We start from the raw sequence: 23,058 nt of genomic DNA on the forward strand, positions 1-23,058 counted from the left end.
ATCATTACTTACACTAATGTATCTTTATATTTTTTTATTTTGTATTTTTGTAACTGTCTTGTTTTTTTTTTTTTCTTTTTGCATAGATTATGTCTCTGTTTTTAGTATTCATTGTTATTATTTTCTCTATATACTGATTTGTTTTAATTAGTTGTTTCACTAGCACTTGTTCTCATCATATTTTCATTGATCAATGAGAATACTTTTTGTTGCTGGGAACATTTTCCAGCTAGCTGTGACAAACACCTGTTAGTGTTCGAAACACATTACTTTTTTTTTTTTTCTTTCTTCCACATGTACATTTGCTATTTTTGAAGTTTTAAATGAAGCATCAAGTTTTAATATCCGCACAGGAACTGGAACCAGTTTTCTTTTACATTTCCTGTTCTGCTGCAGAATAAATGTGGAGCCAGTCAGATGTCTCCCTGATTTTACTGCATGATGGAAAAATACAAAAATTCACAACTCCATTGGCTGTAATGCTCCAGACTTGCCAGGAACCTCCACCATTCTTCACTGTTGCTAACAGGCAGTCCTTATTGTACCGCTCTCTAGCCCTATGGCAAACAAAATGCCTCCGGTTACAGCCAAATATTTCACATTTTAACTCATTAGTCCAGAGCACCTACTGCCATTTTCTGTACCACAGTTCCTATGTTTTTGGGCGTTGTTGAGCAGCTTAGCCTCGTTTTGATATTGAAGGTATAGTCTTTGGCAGTAAATCTTCAGTCTAGAACATATCTAGCTAGTCATCTTTAATAATATTGAACAATGTACCACAACTCCAGAGTCTGCTAAATATTTCTGAAGGTCTTTTTCTGTCAAGCGGGGGTTCTGATTTGCCTCTCTAGCAATCCTACAAGCATCTCTCACTGAAATTTTTCTTGGTCTTCAGACCTTATCTTGACCTCCACTGTTCCTGTTAGCTGCCATTCTTAATTGCATATCGAACTGAGGAAAGGGCAACTTGAAAAAGCTTTGCCATCTTCTTATAGTTGTCTCCTGCTTTGTGGGCCTCCACCATTTTCAGAGTGCTAAGCGGCTGCTTAGAAGAACCCATGGCTGCTATTTTTTTTTTTTTTATAAAAGGTTAGAGGACACTGGGTTTTTATAAAGCTGGAAAATTTGCATTACCTGACCTTTCCTAACCATGATAGTGAACAAGCCATAACCCCAACAGGCTAATTAAGGTCTGAAGACTTGGTCAAAGTTATCTGAGCTCACCATTTTCCATGGGTACCCAAACTTGGGCAACGGTCCATTTTCCTTTTTGTAAATTTGTTTAATGTTTAAGATGAAAAAAATATATATATATACAGTTTGCCTAAGATACAAAGGAAATCTGTTATCTTTAACTTTTAGAGATCATTTAATCTTCAACTTGCTTAACTGTTTACAATAACAGTAACTTTGACCAAGGGGCCAAACTTTTACATTCCACTGTATACATCTCACATTTAAAATCATCTCTAAAGTCCATATACATCAGATTGCTACCGACTGATAACTCATTTGATAAGTAGGTATCTCTCAATATTTCTATATGGGGAAAGGAAAGTAAACCAGTATACCTGGTGACTGCTTGTCTCCCAGGAGAAAAAAATAACTAGTGTTGAAATTCAACCAGCTTGATCTCTCTCTTTCCCAGCATCATTTGTCTGTAAGTGCCCATACTCATAAGATGTTCCGCAGGTCACGTTTGGCCAACTTGGCATCATGGCCATATGGCAAATCTAAAAAAATACCAGATGGGCCAGTTAGGCCATGGGCTGCATCAGCCTGGAAAACTATTAATAGTATTGGTGCCCCTATGACGCCAATGCTATCAACAGCTGTTTCAGCGCACAGGCTACTTCCTGTGGCCTGTAGACGGCCAGCGCTTTGCAGGGGGTGCTGTCTGCCATCCCCTGCATTTGCCCATATGCAAGCGAAAAGAGGAGACCGCAGCTGTGGTGAACTTACGTGGAACCAGGATTGAGTAAAAAAAACATTTATGTCATTATTATTATGGGGCTTGGGAAAGGGAGAGTATGGGGCATCATATAGTGCATAGGGGAGCTGTGGGGGCCATAATATTATTTAGTAGGCCATTGGCCTTTTTATTATGTATACTTGTTTTTATTATATGGCGATACAGGGTCATTGTTATATGGTGGAAATATTAATACGGGGATTATAAGGCAGTGAATTGTTTTCATTTTTTTTGCCTATTTCCGTTTTGATGATTAATTTAAAAATCCCCAGTGCATGCTTGGATGCTCAAACATCAGAGGGCAGATGCCGCGGTCACTGCCACAGCCTCTGTCCCCACCGTGAAGCGAAGTGTCATCAGTGGGCTGGGCTACTTCCTGCTGTAATGAGAATGCGTTGGTTGTTAGTTCCTTTGTATGCTCAGTAGGAGCTCCCTTCTTACTATGGACTAAAATAAAATTATTAGTATTATTCTCAGTGACAATGCCCCATCACCACCACTAATTGGAAGTGATGAGCCAGTAGCAGAGTGCCATGTCAGTGTGCATTGTAAGGAGAGAATTAGGTGAGCGGAGACAAACCCAGCCCCAGGCATCACTTCGGGGGCACGGCTCTTCCCTGCTCACCACTTTCTCTCCTTTCAATGCACACTGACAGTCTGCTCTGTTGTCAGCTCGTCAATTCTAGTTTGAGCTGGCAAGAAAGCACTGTCACTGTGGGCTGAAAAGGATATTGCACGGTACGATGGGGGCTTGTACTAAGCATACTTTGGAATTGACAACCAACTCATTCTCAGGTAGAGCTTGGACTAGTCCAGTCCCTAAAATGAACTTTACTGATGACGCTTCATTTCAGGGTGGTGACAAAAAACTGACTGGCACTTCCAAGCTAATGTGAACAGGGGCCAACTAGGAGCAGCTACCTCCATATACAATAAACAAAAAAAGTTGCACTCTGTAGTGCTAAAGCATGTCAATGTGAAATATATGAAATATGAATAGCAATACTGCTTCTGGATACTAGGCAAAAGCTAGGACGCTTGGCACATAATTTGGCCAATTCATGCATGCCCACAGGAATAAAGAGAAGGAGGGACGGACAGCACTCACTCCATGGAGCGCCCGTTCTATGTCCAGGGAACCATCCCGGATATCCAGACAAGTTTCAAAATAGATGAACAGCGCTCCAACCGGGTGTAGTAGTATTAAAGTGAAAAATTTATTAAGCCATAATACAGCAACGTTTCTACCAAAAATATGGTCTTTTTCAAGCATACATATCAGCACAGTAGGCTGGTTTAAATAGTGTGGATACCACACAGGGCACCAATCACCATCCAGCCAGCAATTACATAAAAACATAATACAAAAGACACATCAGATAAACGTATAATACTCTGACAATCATAAAATCCAATATCCCACATAGATAATCTCACTATACAATCATAAACATAAATAGATGATGTGTTTATCTTCTGTTCGGCGAATAGAAGCAAGGCATCCTCATTTCCATGGTAGTATCCAGCCAATGTCCATGTTCATATTGAAATCCGCAAAGCCAATCAGACATCAACCTACACCGGCGCCAAAAAACAAAGGCAGCGAATGGTATCGGCACACACATAGGTGTGCTCCTAAGGACGCCAATCAGATAATCCATAACATAATACCTCCATACCTTCATAGTACAAGTGCGTCCATCCTCGGGTTACACCACCGGGTCATAGGTCCCACGGGCACCGCACTGCGAGAGCGCAAGCGCACATCCACCAGACACGCCCACATCACATGACCGCGATGTGGACATGTACAGCAGCACAGCAAACGCCACTCCCACCACCTGGGGCCCATGTGACCGCGACTGGAAGTGGTAACCTAGGTAACCTAATCGCAAGCTGTCACATCAAGTCGCAGGTCCGGTGGGCACCGCAACATGCAGGCACCCGCACATCATCCGCCCGACAAGCCCCCCGTGAGTTCACGAGGTAGACAAATCAAGCGAAGATGCGCACACACCCCCAAGAGCGGACCCACGTAACCGCGACAGAGGACAGCAGCTTAACTGCTGCTAGAAGAAAAAAAAGAAAACCGGTTTTTACGTACCGGTAATAGGATTTTACAGAGTCCACGACAGCACCCACAACGAGAGAGGGGATCCGCCCCCCTTCCGGACAGGAACCTACAGGTTAAAAAGGGGCGGTCCCCCTCGCCCTCCAGTTTGTGTTCCAGAGTACAAGGGTTACCGCCAATGAACCAGTACATGACAATATTATCTTAAACACTACTAAATACCACCACCTCTATAGAGTGATCTCTAAGGCACACCTTCCAACAGAGTGCAGGAATAAGTAACTAAATACGGGGGGGAATGTATGGGTGCTGTCGTGGACTCTGTAAAATCCTATTACCGGTACGTAAAAACCGGTTTTCCTATCGCCACGACAGCACCCACAACGAGAGACTTTCAAAGACTATTTAACTGGGAGGGACCACAGCACTAAGTACTGAACGGCCAAACTGTAAGCTGGAATTAGCAGATAGATCAAGGCGATAGTGCTTATAAAAGGTGGAAGGTGATGACCAAGTTGCCGCCTTACATATCATTTCAATGGGGACATCTGCCTTCTCCGCCCAGGATGATGCCATGGCCCGAGTGGAGTGCGCCCTGATGCCTTCTGGTGGTGTTACTCCCCTGGCAGAATAGGCAAGACATATCGCTTCTCTAATCCATCTAGCGATAGAGTTCTTCGTGACACCAGAACCTTTTTTCTGATTCTGGAAAGAAACAAACAGAGCCCTACTCTGTCTCCAGCTTTGTGTCCTATCCAGGTATTCTAATATCGCCCTCTTTACATCTAGGGTATGATATTTTTTCTCCTCTTCTGAACCTGGATTTTCATAGAAAGATGGTAAATAAATCTCCTGACTTCTATGAAATTTAGTTGCTACTTTTGGTAAATATGCAGGATCAGGTTTTAGGACAATCTTATCCTGGAGAATTATAAGATAGGGAGGATCTACTGATAACGCATGTATATCACTGACCCTCCTGGCAGACGTTAATGCTAAAAGTAGAGCTGTCTTTAAAGTTAAATTTTTTATCGAAATAGAGTCTAATGGCTCAAAAGGAGGTTCAGTCAACGCCTCAAGCACCAAATTTAGATCCCAAGGGGGGATTCTTACAATATGGATTGGGTTAGAACGCTGACATGCCTTAATAAACCTAGTAACCCATCTATTACCAGCTACATCACTGTTATATAGAGCTCCCAAGGCTGAAACATGAACTCTCAGAGTGTTGACTGCTAAACCCAATTCCCAGCCCTTCTGAAGGAATTCTAAAATAGCTGAAATCGGAGCCTTATCTCCTAATGGTTGCTGATGAAACATAAGGAATTTTTTCCAAATTTTTGTATAGATCTTTGTAGTAACCTCCTTCCTGCTTTTCAATAAGGTAGTAATTAAAGCATTGGAGAACCCTCTCTCCTTCAGAAGCTCCCTCTCAAGTTCCAAGCCGTTAAGTGAAGAGTCTCCAAATTTGGATGACGAAATGGACCTTGAGAAAGGAGTTCCTGAACCACTGGCAACACCCAGGGATCGGTCACTGACATTGTCCTGAGGAGAGAGAACCAAGGCCTCCTGGGCCAGAAGGGGGCAATTAAGATCACTGTGGCTCCTTCCTCCCGGATCTTCCTGAGAACTATCGGAATCAGACACATAGGAGGAAAGGCATATGCCAGCTGGAAGTCCCAACGGACACGAAGGGAATCCACTATGAATGGTTGGTCTGCTATGTGTAAGGATGCGAACCTCCTGACCTTCCTGTTCTTCCTCGTAGCAAATAGATCTATTATCGGCAAACCCCACAGATTGACTATTCGATCGAATATCTGTTGGTCTAGGGACCACTCTCCCTGACGCAGGGAATGGCGACTGAGATAGTCCGCCTCTATATTGAGTTCCCCTTTTATATGAACTGCCGACAGGGATTGTAAGTGATTCTCGGCCAGAGACAATATCTGTGCTGTAGTGGTCATTAGGGATCGTGATCTTGTCCCCCCCTGATGATTGATGTAGGCTACCACAGTCATATTGTCTGTTTGTATTTGTACATGTGCATTCCTCAGGGATGGTAGTAAGCAAAGAAGAGCCTGTTTGACTGCCACTAGCTCTCTTAGATTTGAGGAATTCTGGGATTCTTGAATCGACCATTGCCCTTGGGTTAGAATGTCTCCCATATGGGCCCCCCAACCGAACGGACTGGCATCTGTTGTAATTACGTTGTTCGGAGTGATGGTCCAGAGAACCCCTTTTGACAAATGTGCCAGATTGAGCCACCATCTCAGATCGTGAAGAGTGGCGGGTGATAGACCGAATTTTCTGCTCAGAGCACCGTGAAGATCTTTCTCCGCTTGAAGAACCTCGTATTGAAGCATTCGAGTATGAGCCTGAGCCCATCTCACTGCCGATATACACGCAGTCAAAGATCCTAGTAGAGACATTGCGTCTCTTAAACTTAAGTTTGGAGTTTTCCTTACAGCCGTGATTCTTTGAATAATCTTCTGCTTCTTCTCTTCTGGTAGGAAGGATGACTGATCTTCTGAGTCTAGAAGAACTCCTAGAAAGATTTGACGTCTTGTGGGTTCCAGTTTTGACTTTTCCCAGTTGACTATCCACCCGAGTTCCTGTAGGGATGATATTATGGCATTTACCCTAAACGTACACTGAGCAATTGAATTTCCAACTATCAAAAAATCGTCTAGATAGGGCACTACAAGGGTTTCCTTTTCCCTAATATGGGCCATTACTTCCGAGATAACTTTAGTAAAAATTCTAGGTGCCATGGATAGACCAAAGGGCATTGCCAAATATTGGAAATGTTTAATCTGATGGTTTACCCATACTGCCATCCTGAGGAATTGCTGGTGATTTCTGTGAACTGGAAGATGGTAGTACGCATCTTTTAGATCCAAGACCGACATGTAGCACCTAGGAAACAAAAGCTTAGTTGTTGACTTAATGGATTCCATCTTAAAAGCGTGGTACTGAAGATATTTATTCAATTTACGTAAATTTATGATAGTCCTAAAGGACCCATCAGGTTTAGAGATTAAGAATAGCGGAGAATAAAAACCCGTCTTCTCCTGATGTTTTGGTACTTCTTCAATAACTCGCTTTGTAAGCAATTGTTGAATCTCTAATTCTAAGGCCTGTTGTTGGGCCGGAGTGTCCAGTGATGTTATCACAAAATGATTTGGTGGAGTTCTCAAAAATTCTAATTTTAATCCTGACTCAACCACCCCCATTATCCAGGCACTAGAAGTAATCTTTTTCCATTTATCCGAGAAGAACTTTAGTCTTCCCCCTACTGGTAGATCAGCTTTATCTGTAATTACGTCTACGTCTTGAGAAAGATGAAGGGTTCTTATAGTATCCACCTTTCTTATTTTGATCCGATGTTTCCCAGTCGCGATTATTTCCCTGCTGGTCTGACTGGAATCTTCTGAAGGGCATGCGTCTCCGGAAGGCATTCCTAAAAGTGGGATTAAACGTTTTAGGAAATCCCTTCTTTCTGTCTTCTGCCTTTGCAAGGATGTCATCCAGCACCGGGCCGAATAGGTACTCACCCCTACATGGAATGGAGCACAATTTGGCTTTTGCCTGAGCATCCCCCTTCCAGGTTTTTAGCCAAAGTGCCCGTCGGGCTGCATTTGAGAGACCCGCCGATCTTGCAGCCAATTTCAGGGAATCAATCGAGGCATCCGCTAGATAAGCCGCTCCTTCCCTGACCTGAGACAGGGAGTTTAACAATTTATCCCTGGGTACTTTTGCTTTAAGCTGTTCCTCCAGCTGAGTCACCCAGACCATAACTGATCTTGCCGTACAGGTGCCTGCGATTGCGGGCTTAAAGGCTCCAGATGATGCTTCCCATACCTTCTTAAGGAGCATGTCAGCCTTCCTGTCTGAAGGATCCTTAAGGAGTCCAACATCTTCTAACGGTAGCGAGCCTGTTTTCGAGGTAGAGGCTACTGCTGCATCTATTTTAGGGATCTTCATCCACTGGGATAAGGTGTCATCCTCAAAGGGGTACCTTCTTTTTGCGGCCGAAGGTAAGAACCCTTTATCCAGCTTGTCCCACTCCCGTTTGACCAGATCTTTAATGGTATCTACCACCGGGAAAGCTTTGCGACTTCTCTGGCTCAGCCCTGCGAACATGATCTCCTGGGTTGTTTTCGGCCCTTTACTCTCAGCCACACCCATAGTCGCACGGACTGCCTTAATTAAAGTCTCCATATTATCTGTGGCAAAGCAAGGCCTTCCTTCCTCATCTGAGGAGGATGGTGATGAACTCTCCGAGCACTCGCCCTCTTGCAATGAAGGGCTGGAATCGAATACCATTTCCATACTACTCTTCTCATGCCGCTTAGATTTAAGAGAAGATTTTATTTCTTCCCTAATTACTTCCCTCAAATCCGATACACGAAGGGGAGCCTCTTCCTCTAACGTACGGCATATACACGTCTGACATAATCTCTTTACATAGGTGTCAGGTAGTGGCTCCGTGCATAACGCACACTGCTTATGTTTGGACTTTGAGACCTTCTTCCCCTATAACAAAACATAGTATAGAAGACAGTTGTATCAGCCAGTGGCTCAGATATAACACTCACCACTGCTGATGAAATTAGAGTACCGGTTTCTGAGGGGGTGAGGTGCGATGTGACGTGCCAGGATCCTGCTGCCCGCGTGCCACATCTCCACTCTGAGATCTGCTGCTGCTCCTTTGCTGCTCTCCTTTTCGGTGTTCGGCGTCTCCTGTGGAAGATATCTTGCCGCACACCACTCACCAAGCGCTGCCTTCTTTTCAAAGGTCCCGTGCTCCTCCTCCCGGCCTCCTCCGGAAGTCGTTAGATCACTTCCGGGTCATAAGCGCCGACCTGCTCCCGCAGCGTCGCGCGCGTGTGGACGACCCAGGGCGGCGTGCCTTCCCCTGGGAACGCCACTCCGACATTCAGCCGCTCCTTGCCAGACGAGGGGGGAAGCTGGACACAGGACTTCCCCCGACGCTGCTTCCGGGCCCCCGACTCTGCCGTTCTCACCTGGACACCGCACAGAGGCTTGGCGGACCCGGGTAGGTGAACGAGACCTGTAGGCTCCCGCCGTCCGGACAGGAACCCAAACTGGAGGGCGAGGGGGACCGCCCCTTTTTAACCTGTAGGTTCCTGTCCGGAAGGGGGGCGGATCCCCTCTCTCGTTGTGGGTGCTGTCGTGGCGATAGGAAAAAAAACGATTTCATACAGAGCCACCTTCCAATACAAAAATGATATACAATATACAAATTGTGTCAACACAAGCCAAGCCCAATCCCATAAACACACCTTATACCCATATAATGAGGCAGTCGGGAGACAATACATCAGAGGCCTGTATACAAAATCCATGTATTCTTCATTGAGTAGAAGACAAAATCTTAAATGCAATTTCCAAAAAACTCCAATAGTCTGTCCACCGACTGTCGCATCCATTGTCTATTGGAAAAAATAAAATATAACAAACAAAAATGTGTGAATAAAAACAAGAACACTGATGACGACATAACAACAATCAAAGTACAGCTATTCTTTGGGGACACATACTTGTAAATTAAAGTCTAGATTCAGGCCCCTGGGTTGTAAGGACCCTAATTCATAGATCCAGCTCATTTCCTTCCTTTTTAGAAGTGTTAATCTATCACCCCCTCTTCTCAAAGTAGGGACACTGTCTATTACTCTGAAACGTAACTGATTAACCGAATGTTTATTGTCCAGAAAATGTTTGGGAATTGGCAAATCAGTAAGGCCTGTTCTAATGGTGCTCTTATGCTTTTGTCAGCCCTTATTCACACATTGAGGTCAATTTTAGACAGTGTAGGACCGTCCCGATCAGGCTCACCTTGTCGACAGTGGGATGGCTTTTATGCTATTTTTGATCAAAAACAGTATTGCTAAGAACTCTGTTATTCAAATGTGCTTTTGCTTTTTACTTATTTAGTTACAGCAGGGTTTTTGCTCATTTTTCTTGTAGGTTTCGTATGTTTTATATGTTAGGAGCATTCAGGGTATGTGCACACGCTGCAGATTTTGCTGTGGATCCACAGCGTTTCCGCAGCTGTGGGTCCGCAGCAGTTTCCCATGCGTTTACAGTACAATGTAAACCTATGGGAAACGCAAAACGCAGCAGTTTACATTCCGCAGCATGTCAATTCTTTGTGCGGAATCCGCAGCGGTTTTACACCTGCTTCATAATAGAAAACCGCAGGTGTAAAACCGCAGTGGAATCCGTGCAAAAACCGCGGTAAAACACACAGTTTTTGCCCTGCGGATTTATCAAATCCGCAGAGGATCAGTGATGAGTCATCAGTAATTCTTTGTAACTGCTGAATTCTCACAGCGCCCACAGCATGCTGTCAAGATTGTCTGGTGCCAACGGTGAGAATGGGATGTTATGAAACTGGAAGTATGCAATTTGCATACATGTGGTCACTTGATGATTAGACATGCATTGCTTCGCTCAATCAAAATGAATTGAGCAAGTGTCTAGTCGGAATGTGGCCATAAGTATACAAATCGCATACTTGTGCTCACATGACCGTCCACTCTTGCCACCTGAAAGGTAGAACCCCAAAAGTGTGCAGTGCTTACACTATGAGAATTTGGAAAGCTTGTAGTCACTTAAAGTGATTAAAGACTTTTATCTCAAACCTGTACGCACCCTTAAATTATAAAATGAAGCCTTGTAGCATGCCAATCCTAACGGAGTGTGATATCCTCAGTCAGGATTCAGCTCTGCTTGCTGGTTCCTTCAGTCATCACCTAGCCGCTTCACTCATATGCAATTTTTACACTTAGTCACATGACAATTAGCTTTTCTCAGTTTTTCACTGAACATGGAGAGAATTAGGAATAGCAGCTTGTCGGCATGTGACTGTAAGTGTGCAAATCACATATGAATGATTGGTCACACGATGACTACTCAAACTGCTTGAGGGGGGCGCCAAAGTGAATTCTTGCCTCGGGTGCCGGAAAGCCTAGATACACCTCTGCCTAATAATAAATATCCAGAAACTGTTCTTAAATTATGTGCTGCTTTCATTAAATTTGGAGACATATTTAGTCAACTAAGTAGAAACGAGTGCAGTGTAGATTGTGGTTCCTGTGCCCAATTCTAAACACGAATGTAATGTGTGTCTGAACTCTTACCCAATGTAACCCTTCATACAGCGGCAGCTATGCCTGCTCCATCCAGTTCACACAAGTTATGTCTCGCTGGGAACTGACACTGCAAACCGTTGTTTTTTTTTTTTTTGCCATGACTGAATGCAAGGATAAAAATAGTGGCAATTTTTGAGAGGCCTGCCAGTATGGGCTAGTTTTGACTGACAGGCACACATTGCCAGTTCTCTAGGTCCGGGGCTTGTATGTGAGAAAACCTCTCTCAGTCGTTCTTTTTCCAGGAGAGCTGGGACATCTCCGTCTGTGCAGAGACGGTTCACTTAAGGATCGATGTTACCCAAAGATATGAGATAGCACTGATAGACATTGAAAATCACCAAATCCACTTATTGAAGATTTTGTCAAAAAGACACTATAAGGTAAAATAATAATACACCAAATATTCAGTAATCAATTACCTATGCATTGATCAGATGATTATAGCCGTATGTAAGTAAATCTGTTTTACATGCTTATATATGTAGCCTAAATGTCTTATATAAGCCTTTAACTGCATGAGATCTGCTCATTGGTACTTTTATGGCACATGGGAATTTTTACGTCTTAACATTTCAATGCCCCTTAACCAAATGTAAAACACTAGTCTTTAACCATGTAATGGAAATGATTTCTGATAGCATATTGCTGGACTGTAAACTGCAGACAGTTATGTACTTCATAACACATTACAATTAAGTTCCAATTGTTCTGTATATTTCTCGGATTACCTTCAAACCTATGCAAACTCCTACATGACACATGTCACACCTAACTAACCATGTGCAACATTTGTAAATCATAAATACTCAGCAATCTCCTGCACCATTGCCACTGAGCTTCAATATGGCCTTCACCCAGCTGAAGACTATTTACCACCATTATTGCCATCATAGGACCACCTTTAAAAGAAATGTAAAGAGAAGTAATCATCAGAAATCTTGATTTTTTTTTTTTTCTTGTATTGCATGTAATGCTAAGGCAACAATTGTTGTTTTGCTTTCAGATTACGATCTTTATTTAAAAGAATATACCATATATACTCATGTATAAGTCGATCCAAGTATAAGCCGAGGCACCTAATTTTGCCACAAAAAAATAGGAAAACTTATTGACTCGCGTATAAGCCGGGTATGCATTGTCCACTCATCCCTATCCTGGTATGCATAGCTCCCCATCCCTGACTCCCCCGTACCTGTATGCATGGTTCCTATTAAAAAACTAAACAAAAAAAAACATCCTACTTACCTTCCCTGCGCGCCCTCGCTGCATCTAGTTCCAGCGGCGCTTCTGGCCGAGCAATCACGTGTTCCCGCTCATTAAGGTAATGAATATTCACTCCACACCTATGGGAGTAAAGAGAGGTGAAAATTCATTACCTTAACGAGTGGGGCCACATGATCGCTCAGCTTGAAGAGCTGCTGGCCCTGGAACGAGATGCAGCGAGGGTGCACAGGGAAAGTAAGTAGGATGTGTGCTGAAAGGCTGCGGCTGTAAATGTGCGCGCTATAAGAGAAATTAATATCCACTGCCAGCGCAGTGAATATTCATTTCCCTTTAGCAGGGGCACAGGACTTAGCTGCAGCTGCCGTCTCCTGCCTCTGGGACCTGCAACTCTGCAGCCTCCTCCCACACCGTCTTCTGGGACAATAACTCAAGTATAAGTCGGGGGGGGAGGGGGGCGTTTTTAGCACAAAAAAATACGCTGACAAACTCGGCTTATACACAAGTATATACGGTATATAGTAATCTTGCAGTTTTCATTCAGGCCACTGGGGGAGGTTAGACTCATACTACTTTTCCTTAAAGGGATAATTTTCAGCAGACTCCTTAGCATTTTCCATCATTGTCATTCTGCCTCTGATAAGTACAGATAAATGGTTGTCACTACTTTAGTGTTTGTCACTATATAACGAAAAATAGGGCCTGTGCACCTTTTTAGTATTAAATTAATGTACAGGAGCACAAGTACGCTATGTGACCATTATACAAACATGTAATAATAATAATCTTTATATAGTGCCAACATATTCCGCAGCGTTTTACAATTCAACAGTTTATACACAACAGTCATAAGTAACAAAGTTAAAGATAATAAAATAATTAAAGCACAATAATGACGACCCCGCTTGTAAGAGCTATAATCTACAATGAGGTGGGTGTGACACAAGGTACAGGGGCTTATTTACAATGATGGTTCAGCCATCTTGAGGAAATGGAGAAAGATAAAGCTGCGCACGAGCTAGTCACCAGTCAGTATTTATGGTGCTTTTGGGTGCGGTGGAGTATGTTGGAGAATTATATTCCGAGATAGTGAATGGAATATATATACAGTGGGGCAAAAAAGTATTTAGTCAGTCAGCAATAGTGCAAGTTCCACCACTTAAAAAGATGAGAGGCGTCTGTAATTTACATCATAGGTAGACCTCAACTATGGGAGACAAACTGAGAAAAAAAAATCCAGAAAATCACATTGTCTGTTTTTTTAACATTTTATTTGCATATTATGGTGGAAAATAAGTATTTGGTCAGAAACAAAATTTCATCTCAATACTTTGTAATATATCCTTTGTTGGCAATGACAGAGGTCAAACGTTTTCTGTAAGTCTTCACAAGGTTGTCACACACTGTTGTTGGTATGTTGGCCCATTCCTCCATGCAGATCTCCTCTAGAGCAGTGATGTTTTTGGCTTTTCGCTTGGCAACACAGACTTTCAACTCCCTCCAAAGGTTTTCTATAGGGTTGAGATCTGGAGACTGGCTAGGCCACTCCAGGACCTTGAAATGCTTCTTACGAAGCCACTCCTTCATTGCCCTGGCGGTGTGCTTTGGATCATTGTCATGTTGAAAGACCCAGCCACGTTTCATCTTCAATGCCCTTGCTGATGGAAGGAGGTTTGCACTCAAAATCTCACGATACATGGCCCCATTCATTCTTTCATGTACCCAGATCAGTCGTCCTGGCCCCTTTGCAGAGAAACATCCCCAAAGCATGATGTTTCCACCACCATGCTTTACAGTAGGTATGGTGTTTGATGGATGCAACTCAGTATTCTTTTTCCTCCAAACACGACAAGTTGTGTTTCTACCAAACAGTTCCAGTTTGGTTTCATCAGACCATAGGACATTCTCCCAAATCTCCTCTGGATCATCCAAATGCTCTCTAGCAAACTTCAGACGGGCCCGGACATGTACTGGCTTAAGCAGTGGGACACGTCTGGCACTGCAGGATCTGAGTCCATGGTGGCGTAGTGTGTAACTTATGGTAGGCCTTGTTACATTGGTCCCAGCTCTCTGCAGTTCATTCACTAGGTCCCCCCGCGTGGTTCTGGGATTTTTGCTCACCGTTCTTGTGATCATTCTGACCCCACGGGGTGGGATTTTGCGTGGAGCCCCAGATTGAGGGAGATTATCAGTGGTCTTGTATGTCTTCCATTTTCTAATTATTGCTCCCACTGTTGATTTCTTCACTCCAAGCTGGTTGGCTATTGCAGATTCAGTCTTCCCAGCCTGGTGCAGGGCTACAATTTTGTTTCTGGTGTCCTTTGACAGCTCTTTGGTCTTCACCATAGTGGAGTTTGGAGTCAGACTGTTTGAGGGTGTGCACAGGTGTCTTTTTATACTGATAACAAGTTTAAACAGGTGCCATTACTACAGGTAATGAGTGGAGGAAAGAGGAGACTCTTAAAGAAGAAGTTACAGGTCTGTGAGAGCCAGAAATCTTGATTGTTTGTTTCTGACCAAATACTTATTTTCCACCATAATATGCAAAAAAAATGTTAAAAAAACAGACAATGTGATTTTCTGGATTTATTTTTCTCAGTTTATCTCCCATAGTTGAGGTCTTCCTATGATGTAAATTACAGACGCCTCTCATCTTTTTAAGTGGTGGAACTTGCACTATTGCTGACTGACTAAATACTTTTTTGCCCCACTGTATATATATATATATATATATATATATATATATATATATATATATATATATATATATATATATATATATAATTTTCGATTAGGGAACATGATAAGCCGCCCTAAGCAGATGTGTTTTTAGGGAGCACCTGAAATTGTGTAAGTTGTGGTTCTAATTTCTTGGGGTAGAGCATTCCAAAGGATTGGCGCAACTCTGGAGAAATCTTGGAGCTGGGAGGTACAGATTAGTGTGGATGTTGATCAAAAGTTGCTTGCGGAGCGTAACGAGTGGGTAGGCTGATAAACAGGAATGATAGAGGAGATGTAGGGAGGTGCCGCACTGTGGAGAGCGTTGTGGGTGAGAACAAGCAGTTTAAATTGGGTCCTATAATGTTTGGGCAGCCAGCACAGTGACCTATCCTATGAATCAGCACACTGCGAGTAAGGTGCTTAGTTAACATTTTCTGATCAAAAGGGTGGAAGAAAGGTGATTTCAGCAGCTAAACAGGAAAGGGTTCTTTACTGTCAGAGCAGTCCTTTATGAAACTATGTAAGAAGACATGCAGCATTAGCTTACATCTGTTTCACAATCTGAAACAAGACCTCTTTAGAAAGTGTCTGAGGATGTGAAATGTCCATGGTCTAGTGTTGTGTGTCCTATCTGGTTTTATCCTGCTTGTTTGCTGGATTTGATAAACAGATAAGTAGTTGTTGGGTGAGCGCCATAACACTTTATTTTATCATCTGGATTACAACAACCAGTGACCCCTCTATACTCGGCTCATTACACAGAAACCGCCAATCTCAATAGGTGAAGTCACAGCTCTCTTGCTCCCACTCCCATTTTTATCTTTTAAAGCAATTGATATTGAAGAAAAAAACAGTCAGATTAAAAAAAAAAAAAATACATTTAACACATAAACCTGATTTAAATAATGTCATTTTCTGATGATGGCTCCTACCTCCTCCTCCCCCCTCCTATCTACATAATTTTATCAGTAGCAGATGCCATCTCCTAGCTTATTTTCATGTGTACTATTGATTTATAAAATTAAAACGACGGTTACACATTAGGGTATGTGCACACGTTGCGGATTTGGCTGTGGAATTTTCTGTGCAGATTCTGCATTTCTTGGCAGAAAACGCAGGTCAGAATCTGCGCAGATTTTGTGTGTATTTTTTTGCGGATTCTGTTCGGATTTCATGCGTTTTTTTTACCCCTGTGGATTTCTATTATGGAATGGGTTCAGAAACGCTGCAGATCTGCAAAAAGAAGTCACATTCTCCTAATTTTAATCCGCTGCGTTTTCCGTGCAGAGTTTTCCACACCATTAGCACAGCATTTTTTTTTTCCATTGATTTACATTGTACTCTAAATCACTTACGGATCTGCAGCGTTTCTGCGTGGGAAAAACGCTGCGGATCCGCAGCAAATCCGCAACGTGTGCACATAGGCTTAAGGGATTGATCCCATCTAGATATCATCTCTCCATAGTATAGCTGGTTACTTGCTGATAACTGGGGTCTATCTTGGGATCCCCACCAATCTCGGGGCTCTGAGTCGCCCTGTTGAGTGCTGTACTCAGCTCTTCAGCACTACCATAAACCATGAATGAAGCAGATCACATTCACAGTTACTGCTCCATCCCATCAGGACACTTCAGAGCCCCTATCTCAGGGTCATGGGGGTCCCAGCGGTTGTACCCCGAGCAGTTGTATACCCAGCAAACAACAACTCCTGAAACATGTTAAAATGGGAATAACCCTTGAGTTGACGTCCCCCCGTGACCTCTTTTGACCCCATATGCATGTGCACTTGGTTAAGCTGTGCGTACATTTGTTCTCAAAGCAAAAAAGACCAATGCCAGATTTCTCCAGTGAGGGAAAGAAAGGTTGGGTAAATCATTCAACATGTCTGACACTACTTTTCCCCAATATCTCGGTCCGGGTGAGGACACCCCCATACACAATAGATGGTGTAATGATGCCACTATGATTGTTGGGTTTGGCCAGCATACATCTATTGTGTTTAGAGGCCTTTGTTTTATTGAACCTTCTAGATTGATCACAGATGGGAGATGGCAGACATTTCATCATAAGACGAGCATTAAATTGTATTCATGGGATTACTGTACCTCACAAATACCTGACAATGTGGAAACTGTTTCCAGGCCCACACGGTTTCTTTCTACTGTCCAATAAAGTCCTGACCAAGATGTACAATTTACAGTGTGAATGATTCCCAATGACTTCACGATCTGTCATTTTTCTCTATTATTTTCCAGTATGGAAATTAATTCTGCGCCCCCTACAGACCAACATGGGAACTACCTTCATTCGTCGGTAAGTGCTGAATACAGTGGGACTACTACGCTCTGGCGTCACTACTTTAATGCCTCCCATCAGATCGGTGGCAGTAAGCAGCTTACTCCACGTTCCCACAATGAATATTTGGGGAGTTTTTCATGTTTTAGGTTTTCTGCAGCATTTTTCACCTATTATGTAAATTAGGTTACTTGTGAATTTTTCTTTTTCATTTTGTAGTACGTTTTTTACATCAGGTTTTTATTGTATTTCTGATGCTGCTTTTTTTTTTGTCTGTTGTGTTTTAAGTAAAGCTGCTTTGTTTTTTATACTTCTTGGTGTTTGGCTTTGACAAAACTTTTTTTTTTAAATAAAGGCATGTGCAGATTAGGGCATGTTCACACAAGTATTTGGTGAGATTTTTACCTCATATTTGTAAGCCAAAACCAGGAGAGGAAGCAAAGGGGCCGTGTCTGCTTTGATTAATTCATGCTTTGATTTATCGCTTGGTGTCATTCTGTCTGATCAACATCCTCTATAGTCTGGTTGCTATGGTGACAGAGGTTGTTGGCAGTTGGAGAGGGTCAGGCCGGACTAGAGGCGAGGAGCAGGGTACAAGGGCGGCTAGGATTGAGTACCTCGCCAGACAGTTGTCTTCAGAGCCCTGACAACCAAGAGCCAACAACAGCAGATATATAAAGACACGTTCCTGCCTTAGGAATACTTAACTCAGACAGGTCAGGACACTGGCGAGTGGCACTGAGAGTCCTGCCCGCATATTCTGAGACCGTGGTCCCCAACTCCAGGCCTCGAGGGCCGCCAACAGTGCAGGTTTTCAGGATTTCCTTAGTATTGCACAGGGGTTGGAATCATCACCTGTGCAGATGATCACATTACCACCAATGCAATACTAAAGAAATCCTGAAAACCTTCACTGTTGGCGGCCCTCGAGGCCTGGAGTTGGGGACCCCTGGTCTAAGAGACCGAGGGTATAACGCGAAAGACCCTAAAGCTGCAGAGCCCATCGCAGCAAGGCCAAACCTCAGTTATGGATCCGCCATATCAGAGTATCAGTCCCAATGCCATCCAGCCAGGACCTGTATGGAAATCCAGTGAAGCTCTAACCTCTTTTCATCCCATATTCATGTACACTTGGCTAAGCTGTGCATACATACGTTCTCAAAGTGGAAAAGACCATTGTCAGATGTCTCCACTGAGAACAAAGAGGTTGGGTATAATATTCAACATGTCTGACACTTCTTTTCCCCAATATCTCGGGTAGGGTGAGGACACCCCTATACACAATAGATAGTGTGCTGGTACCACTAGCATTGTTAGGTTTGGCCATCATTCATTTAATGTATTTAGAGGCCTTTGTTTTATTGAACCTTCTAGTCCAGGGGTCCCCAACTCCAGGCCTCGAGGGCCGCCAACAGTGCAGGTTTTCAGGATTTCTTTAGTATTGCATCGGTGGTAATGTGATCATCTGCACAGGTGATGATTCCAACCCCTGTGCAATACTAAGGAAATCCTGAAAACCTGCACTGTTGGCGGCCCTCGAAGCCTGGAGTTGGGGACCACTGTTCTAGTCTGTTATCCAGTAAACTGTTGGAACTGTTCATACCAAATTCTGGTCTGCCATCTTCCTACCTACCTCTAAATCCTCTAGAGGTAGCCTTGGAACAGGTCTGGAGTGCCAGAAACTGGGTAGGAGCACCATGACACCCCAAACTGCACCACACCGCAGAATATCCATACCGCTGCTTGGCACCTACGTCTGGGCCTAATAATGCCTCCTGGCCCTACTACTCGGGTGTGGCATGTACTGCACACGTCACCACTTCTGTATTTCTCACCCACTCCTGGTTTAGGCTTACAAATACTGAAGTAAAAAACTCACCAAATATTCCACATGTGCCCGTGGCTTAAGAGAAAGTCATGTTGTGGATTTCAAACATGGACAACAGGTCAGTTTACACTGGTTAAAAATAAATAAATAAAATCACAGCGGGCGTGCGATTTCTATAAATCTCTTCTCTTTGCTAGACCTGTTAGGCTATGTGCACACGTTGCGGATTTTGCTGCGGATCTGCAGCTGTGGGTCTGCAGCAGTTTCCCATGAGTTTACAGTACAATGTAAACCTATGCAAAACAGAAAACGCTGTGCACATGCTGCGGAAAAAAAACGCGCAGAAACGCAGCGGTTTACATTCTGCAGCATGTCAATTCTTTGTGCGGATTCCGCAGCGCTTTACACCTGCTCCACAAAAGGAATCCGCAGGTGTAAAACCGCAGTGGAATCCGCACAAAATCCGCATTAAAACCGCGGTAAATCCGCAGGTAAAACGCAGTGCTTTTTACCTGCAGATTTCTAAAATCCGCTGCGGAAAAATCCGCAGAGGTCCATTCTACGTATGCACACAGCCTAAGACGCTCAGCAAAAATTTGCAGCATCAAAAACTGACCAAGTGAACGTTACCTTATGTCTCATTTTCTACTACTTTAAAACCACATTCACACCTTCAGTATTTGGTCAGTATTTTCCCTCAGTATTTGTAAGCCAAAATCAGCAGAGGGTGATAAATACAGAAGTGGTGTCTATTATACTTTTCCTCTGATTGTTTCACTGATTTTGGTTTACAAATACTGAGGTAGAATACTAACCAAACATTGAACATGGGAACATGGCCTAATGTAGCACTTTTTTTTTTTTTTTTTTTTAAATAAAGGAATAGCTGTGTCGAAACATGCTACACATCTTCTATTACATCGCTTCAACTTTGTGTATCTGCTGTGGAAGCAAAGTGAAGTTGACGTGATCAATTATATAATCTGGCTCTGAAGGGACTTAACCCCTTAGCTTCCAATGACGGATATACCCAACATTGGACGCCTCCTCCTGTTTGGTGCGGGCTCCGATGATGAGGCCGCACCTTTTCCGGCACATGACAGCTGATCTGATCAGTTGTCATGTGCCCCTAACAGCCGCGGGTGGAATCGCAATCTACCCGCGGCTGTTAACATGCTAAATGCCGCTGTCAAACTCTGACAGCGGCATTTAACATGCACGCGCAGGAAGCGCATCATTAATCCCGCTCATCGGTGCCTGTGTCACATGACCGTGTATCGCCGATGGGTTGGCATGACAACCCGGGGTCTGCAGGAGACCCCTGTAGTTGTCCTAGCCGGATCTATCAATATATAAAAAGAATTCTAAAAACTTGATTCCTAGTAGCTCTATGCTCATCCACCTGGGGCTCAGACACCGGCCTCACCCTGGCCTCACATCAAGGAAAATAGAAAAAATTAGAGTCCGGCTCAACAGGACTGGATTTTCCTTTTCTTTTTCTTTTTCAACAGAAATATAGTGCGTGCAAAATAAAAATTTACATGGTCGACGTGACCCAGTCAAGCGTTTCGACTGTGAGTCACCCGCCAGGGCCTGGGGATACTCTGTACCGGGTCCGGTACTTAAAGGGGGATGTCACAGTGGCGGCGACCCGGTCCGTGGCCCTGGGCGCCCATGTAAAAAAGAAATGTCCTTAAAGAGGTTTGGAATAAAGTTTGTGTTTGTGACTCCACCTGTGGTATTCAGTCAGTGGGGACCGACGCTGCTTAAAGGGGTCCTCTGGGGTGATGTTATGGCAGCTAAGATGGTATAACTTCCCTCAGGTGAAGTAGGTCCCCAGGGCTCCCGGTGTATAGATGAGGATGGTGAGTGGTGCAGTAAAGAACGGATGACACAGGTTTGCAGTCTCTTTACCTGGTTTACTGGAGACATCAGGTATCCACAGTCCAGGGCACCAGATCACAGGCACAGGCAGGGTCCGGCCGGCTTGGAAGCAAGTTCAGAGTCCCCTTTACCAGGTGGAGTTAGAAGCCTTCGTACCAGCTCTTTGGTGCAGTCCCTTGCTGCCTGTGGCTATCAAGGTCCTCACAGTTCTCTCTGTCGTCCTTAAAGGTAGCGCACAAACCTGTATGACAGGTGACTCGAGCCTTTTCACAGGGTCTCTAGCACGACCCAGGCTCTGTGCCACTGTGTCTCCAGGGTATTAGGGTGGATAGTGTTGTGAATTCTGTTATCGAACTGCCTCCTGTGGTCATGAATGGTACTTCGGCGAGTTCTGTCCATGGACTCCCTCTGGTGGCTGTGAGTGGAGCTGCTGCTTCTGAGGTTCCTTCCACAGGTGACGTAGTTTATTCTTTGGCTGGCTGCTCTATTTAACTCCACTCAGATCGTTACTCCATGCCAGCTGTCAATGTTCTTGTACTGGTTCAGTTCGCTCTTGGATCTTTCTGGTGACCTGTCTACTCCAGCAGAAGCTAAGTCCCTGCTAGTTAATTATTTGTTCATTGTTTTCTTGTCCAGCTTGCTATCATGATTTTGCCTTGCTAGCTGGAAGCTCTGGGATGCAGAGTGGCACCTCCGCACCGTGAGTCGGTGCGGAGGTCTTTTTGCACACTCTGCGTGGTCTTTTTGTAGTTTTTTGTGCTGACCGCAAAGATACCTTTCCTATCCTCAGTCTGTTTAGTAAGTCTGGCCTCCCTTTGCTGAAACCTGTTTCATTTCTGTGTTTGTGACTTTCATCTTAACTCACAGTCAATATATGTGGGGGGCTGCCTTTTCCTTTGGGGAATTTCTCTGAGGCAAGGTAGGCTTTATTTTCTATCTCTAGGGCTAGTTAGCTCTTAGGCTGTGAAGAGGCGTCTAGACAGTGTTAGGTATGCTCCACAGCTATTTCTAGTTGTGTGATAGGATTAGGGGTTGCGGTCAGCAGAGCTCCCACTTCGCAGAGCTTGTCCTGTGTGAGTTTAACCATCAGGTCGTTCCGGGTGCTCCTAACCACCAGGTCCATAACAGGATAGGTTACGTATAGTTCAGCTGTCCTGCTGGTTTCTGCTGAGCCATAGAGTCCTTCACAACCTCTGTCTTCTGGCTACCGGAATCTGCGCTCTACAGGGAGGTAGCCCAAACGCTGCTGTCCTCCCCTGGTGTCACTCTCCTGCGCTTAGCTCTCTTGTACGCTCACTACACGCTGTTCTTCCTTCTCGGTTTCTCTGTCCGGGAGCTGCAGCACCTATGGCTGCATGGCCTCTCACACGTCTTTCTTCTTTCCTCTTTCTGCCAGGAGCTGCAGACTCCCACGTCTGCTAAGCTATTCTCCTCTCGTAACAGCTCCGCCTCAGCTGAAGTTCAGTGACAAGTTCCACTTTGGCCTTCCCCAACTCTCCCCTCAGCCTCAGACTGCTCCAGTCTGATTTATTTTTATTTTTTATAGTGCTTCGATACTTCATGGGTTGTATTTTTTTTTTTTTTTTACCAAGGATAGCCCATCCTCCATCAACTTAGTGTATACAAGCAGCTGGCTCATAGCACCATATTGATGCTGAGGGGCAGAGTAAACCCCTCATCCACATAGCACAGGATGGACCAGAGCTGTCTGACCTCTCTCTCTCTCTCTTTCTCTTTCTCTTTCTCTTCTCTCTCTTTCTCTTTCTCTTTCTCTTTCTCTCTCTCTTTCTTTCCTCTTTCTCTCTCTCTTTCTTTCTCTCTCTCTCTCTTTCTCTCTTTTTCTCTCTTTTTCTCTCTCTTTCTTTCTCTCTCTTTCTCTCTTTTT

The 23,058-nt window shown here is 44.0% G+C and overlaps 1 protein-coding gene across 1 annotated transcript in view; it reads left to right on the plus strand.

Moving 5' to 3' along the window:
- Positions 1 to 11,453: 11,453 nt before the first annotated feature.
- Positions 11,454 to 23,058, plus strand: part of ATP1B4 (ATPase Na+/K+ transporting family member beta 4) — a 69,162-nt gene continuing 57,557 nt past the window's right edge. The window contains exons 1-2 of the mRNA XM_069747188.1: positions 11,454 to 11,604; positions 17,422 to 17,479. Of these exons, the coding sequence (XP_069603289.1) occupies positions 17,423 to 17,479 (57 nt within the window). The 5' untranslated portion in view covers positions 11,454 to 11,604; position 17,422. The remainder of the gene's footprint in view (positions 11,605 to 17,421; positions 17,480 to 23,058) is intronic.

The sequence above is a fragment of the Ranitomeya imitator genome, chromosome 2 (assembly GCF_032444005.1).
Source record: "Ranitomeya imitator isolate aRanImi1 chromosome 2, aRanImi1.pri, whole genome shotgun sequence".
In the NCBI taxonomy this organism is placed as follows: Eukaryota; Metazoa; Chordata; class Amphibia; order Anura; family Dendrobatidae; genus Ranitomeya; species Ranitomeya imitator.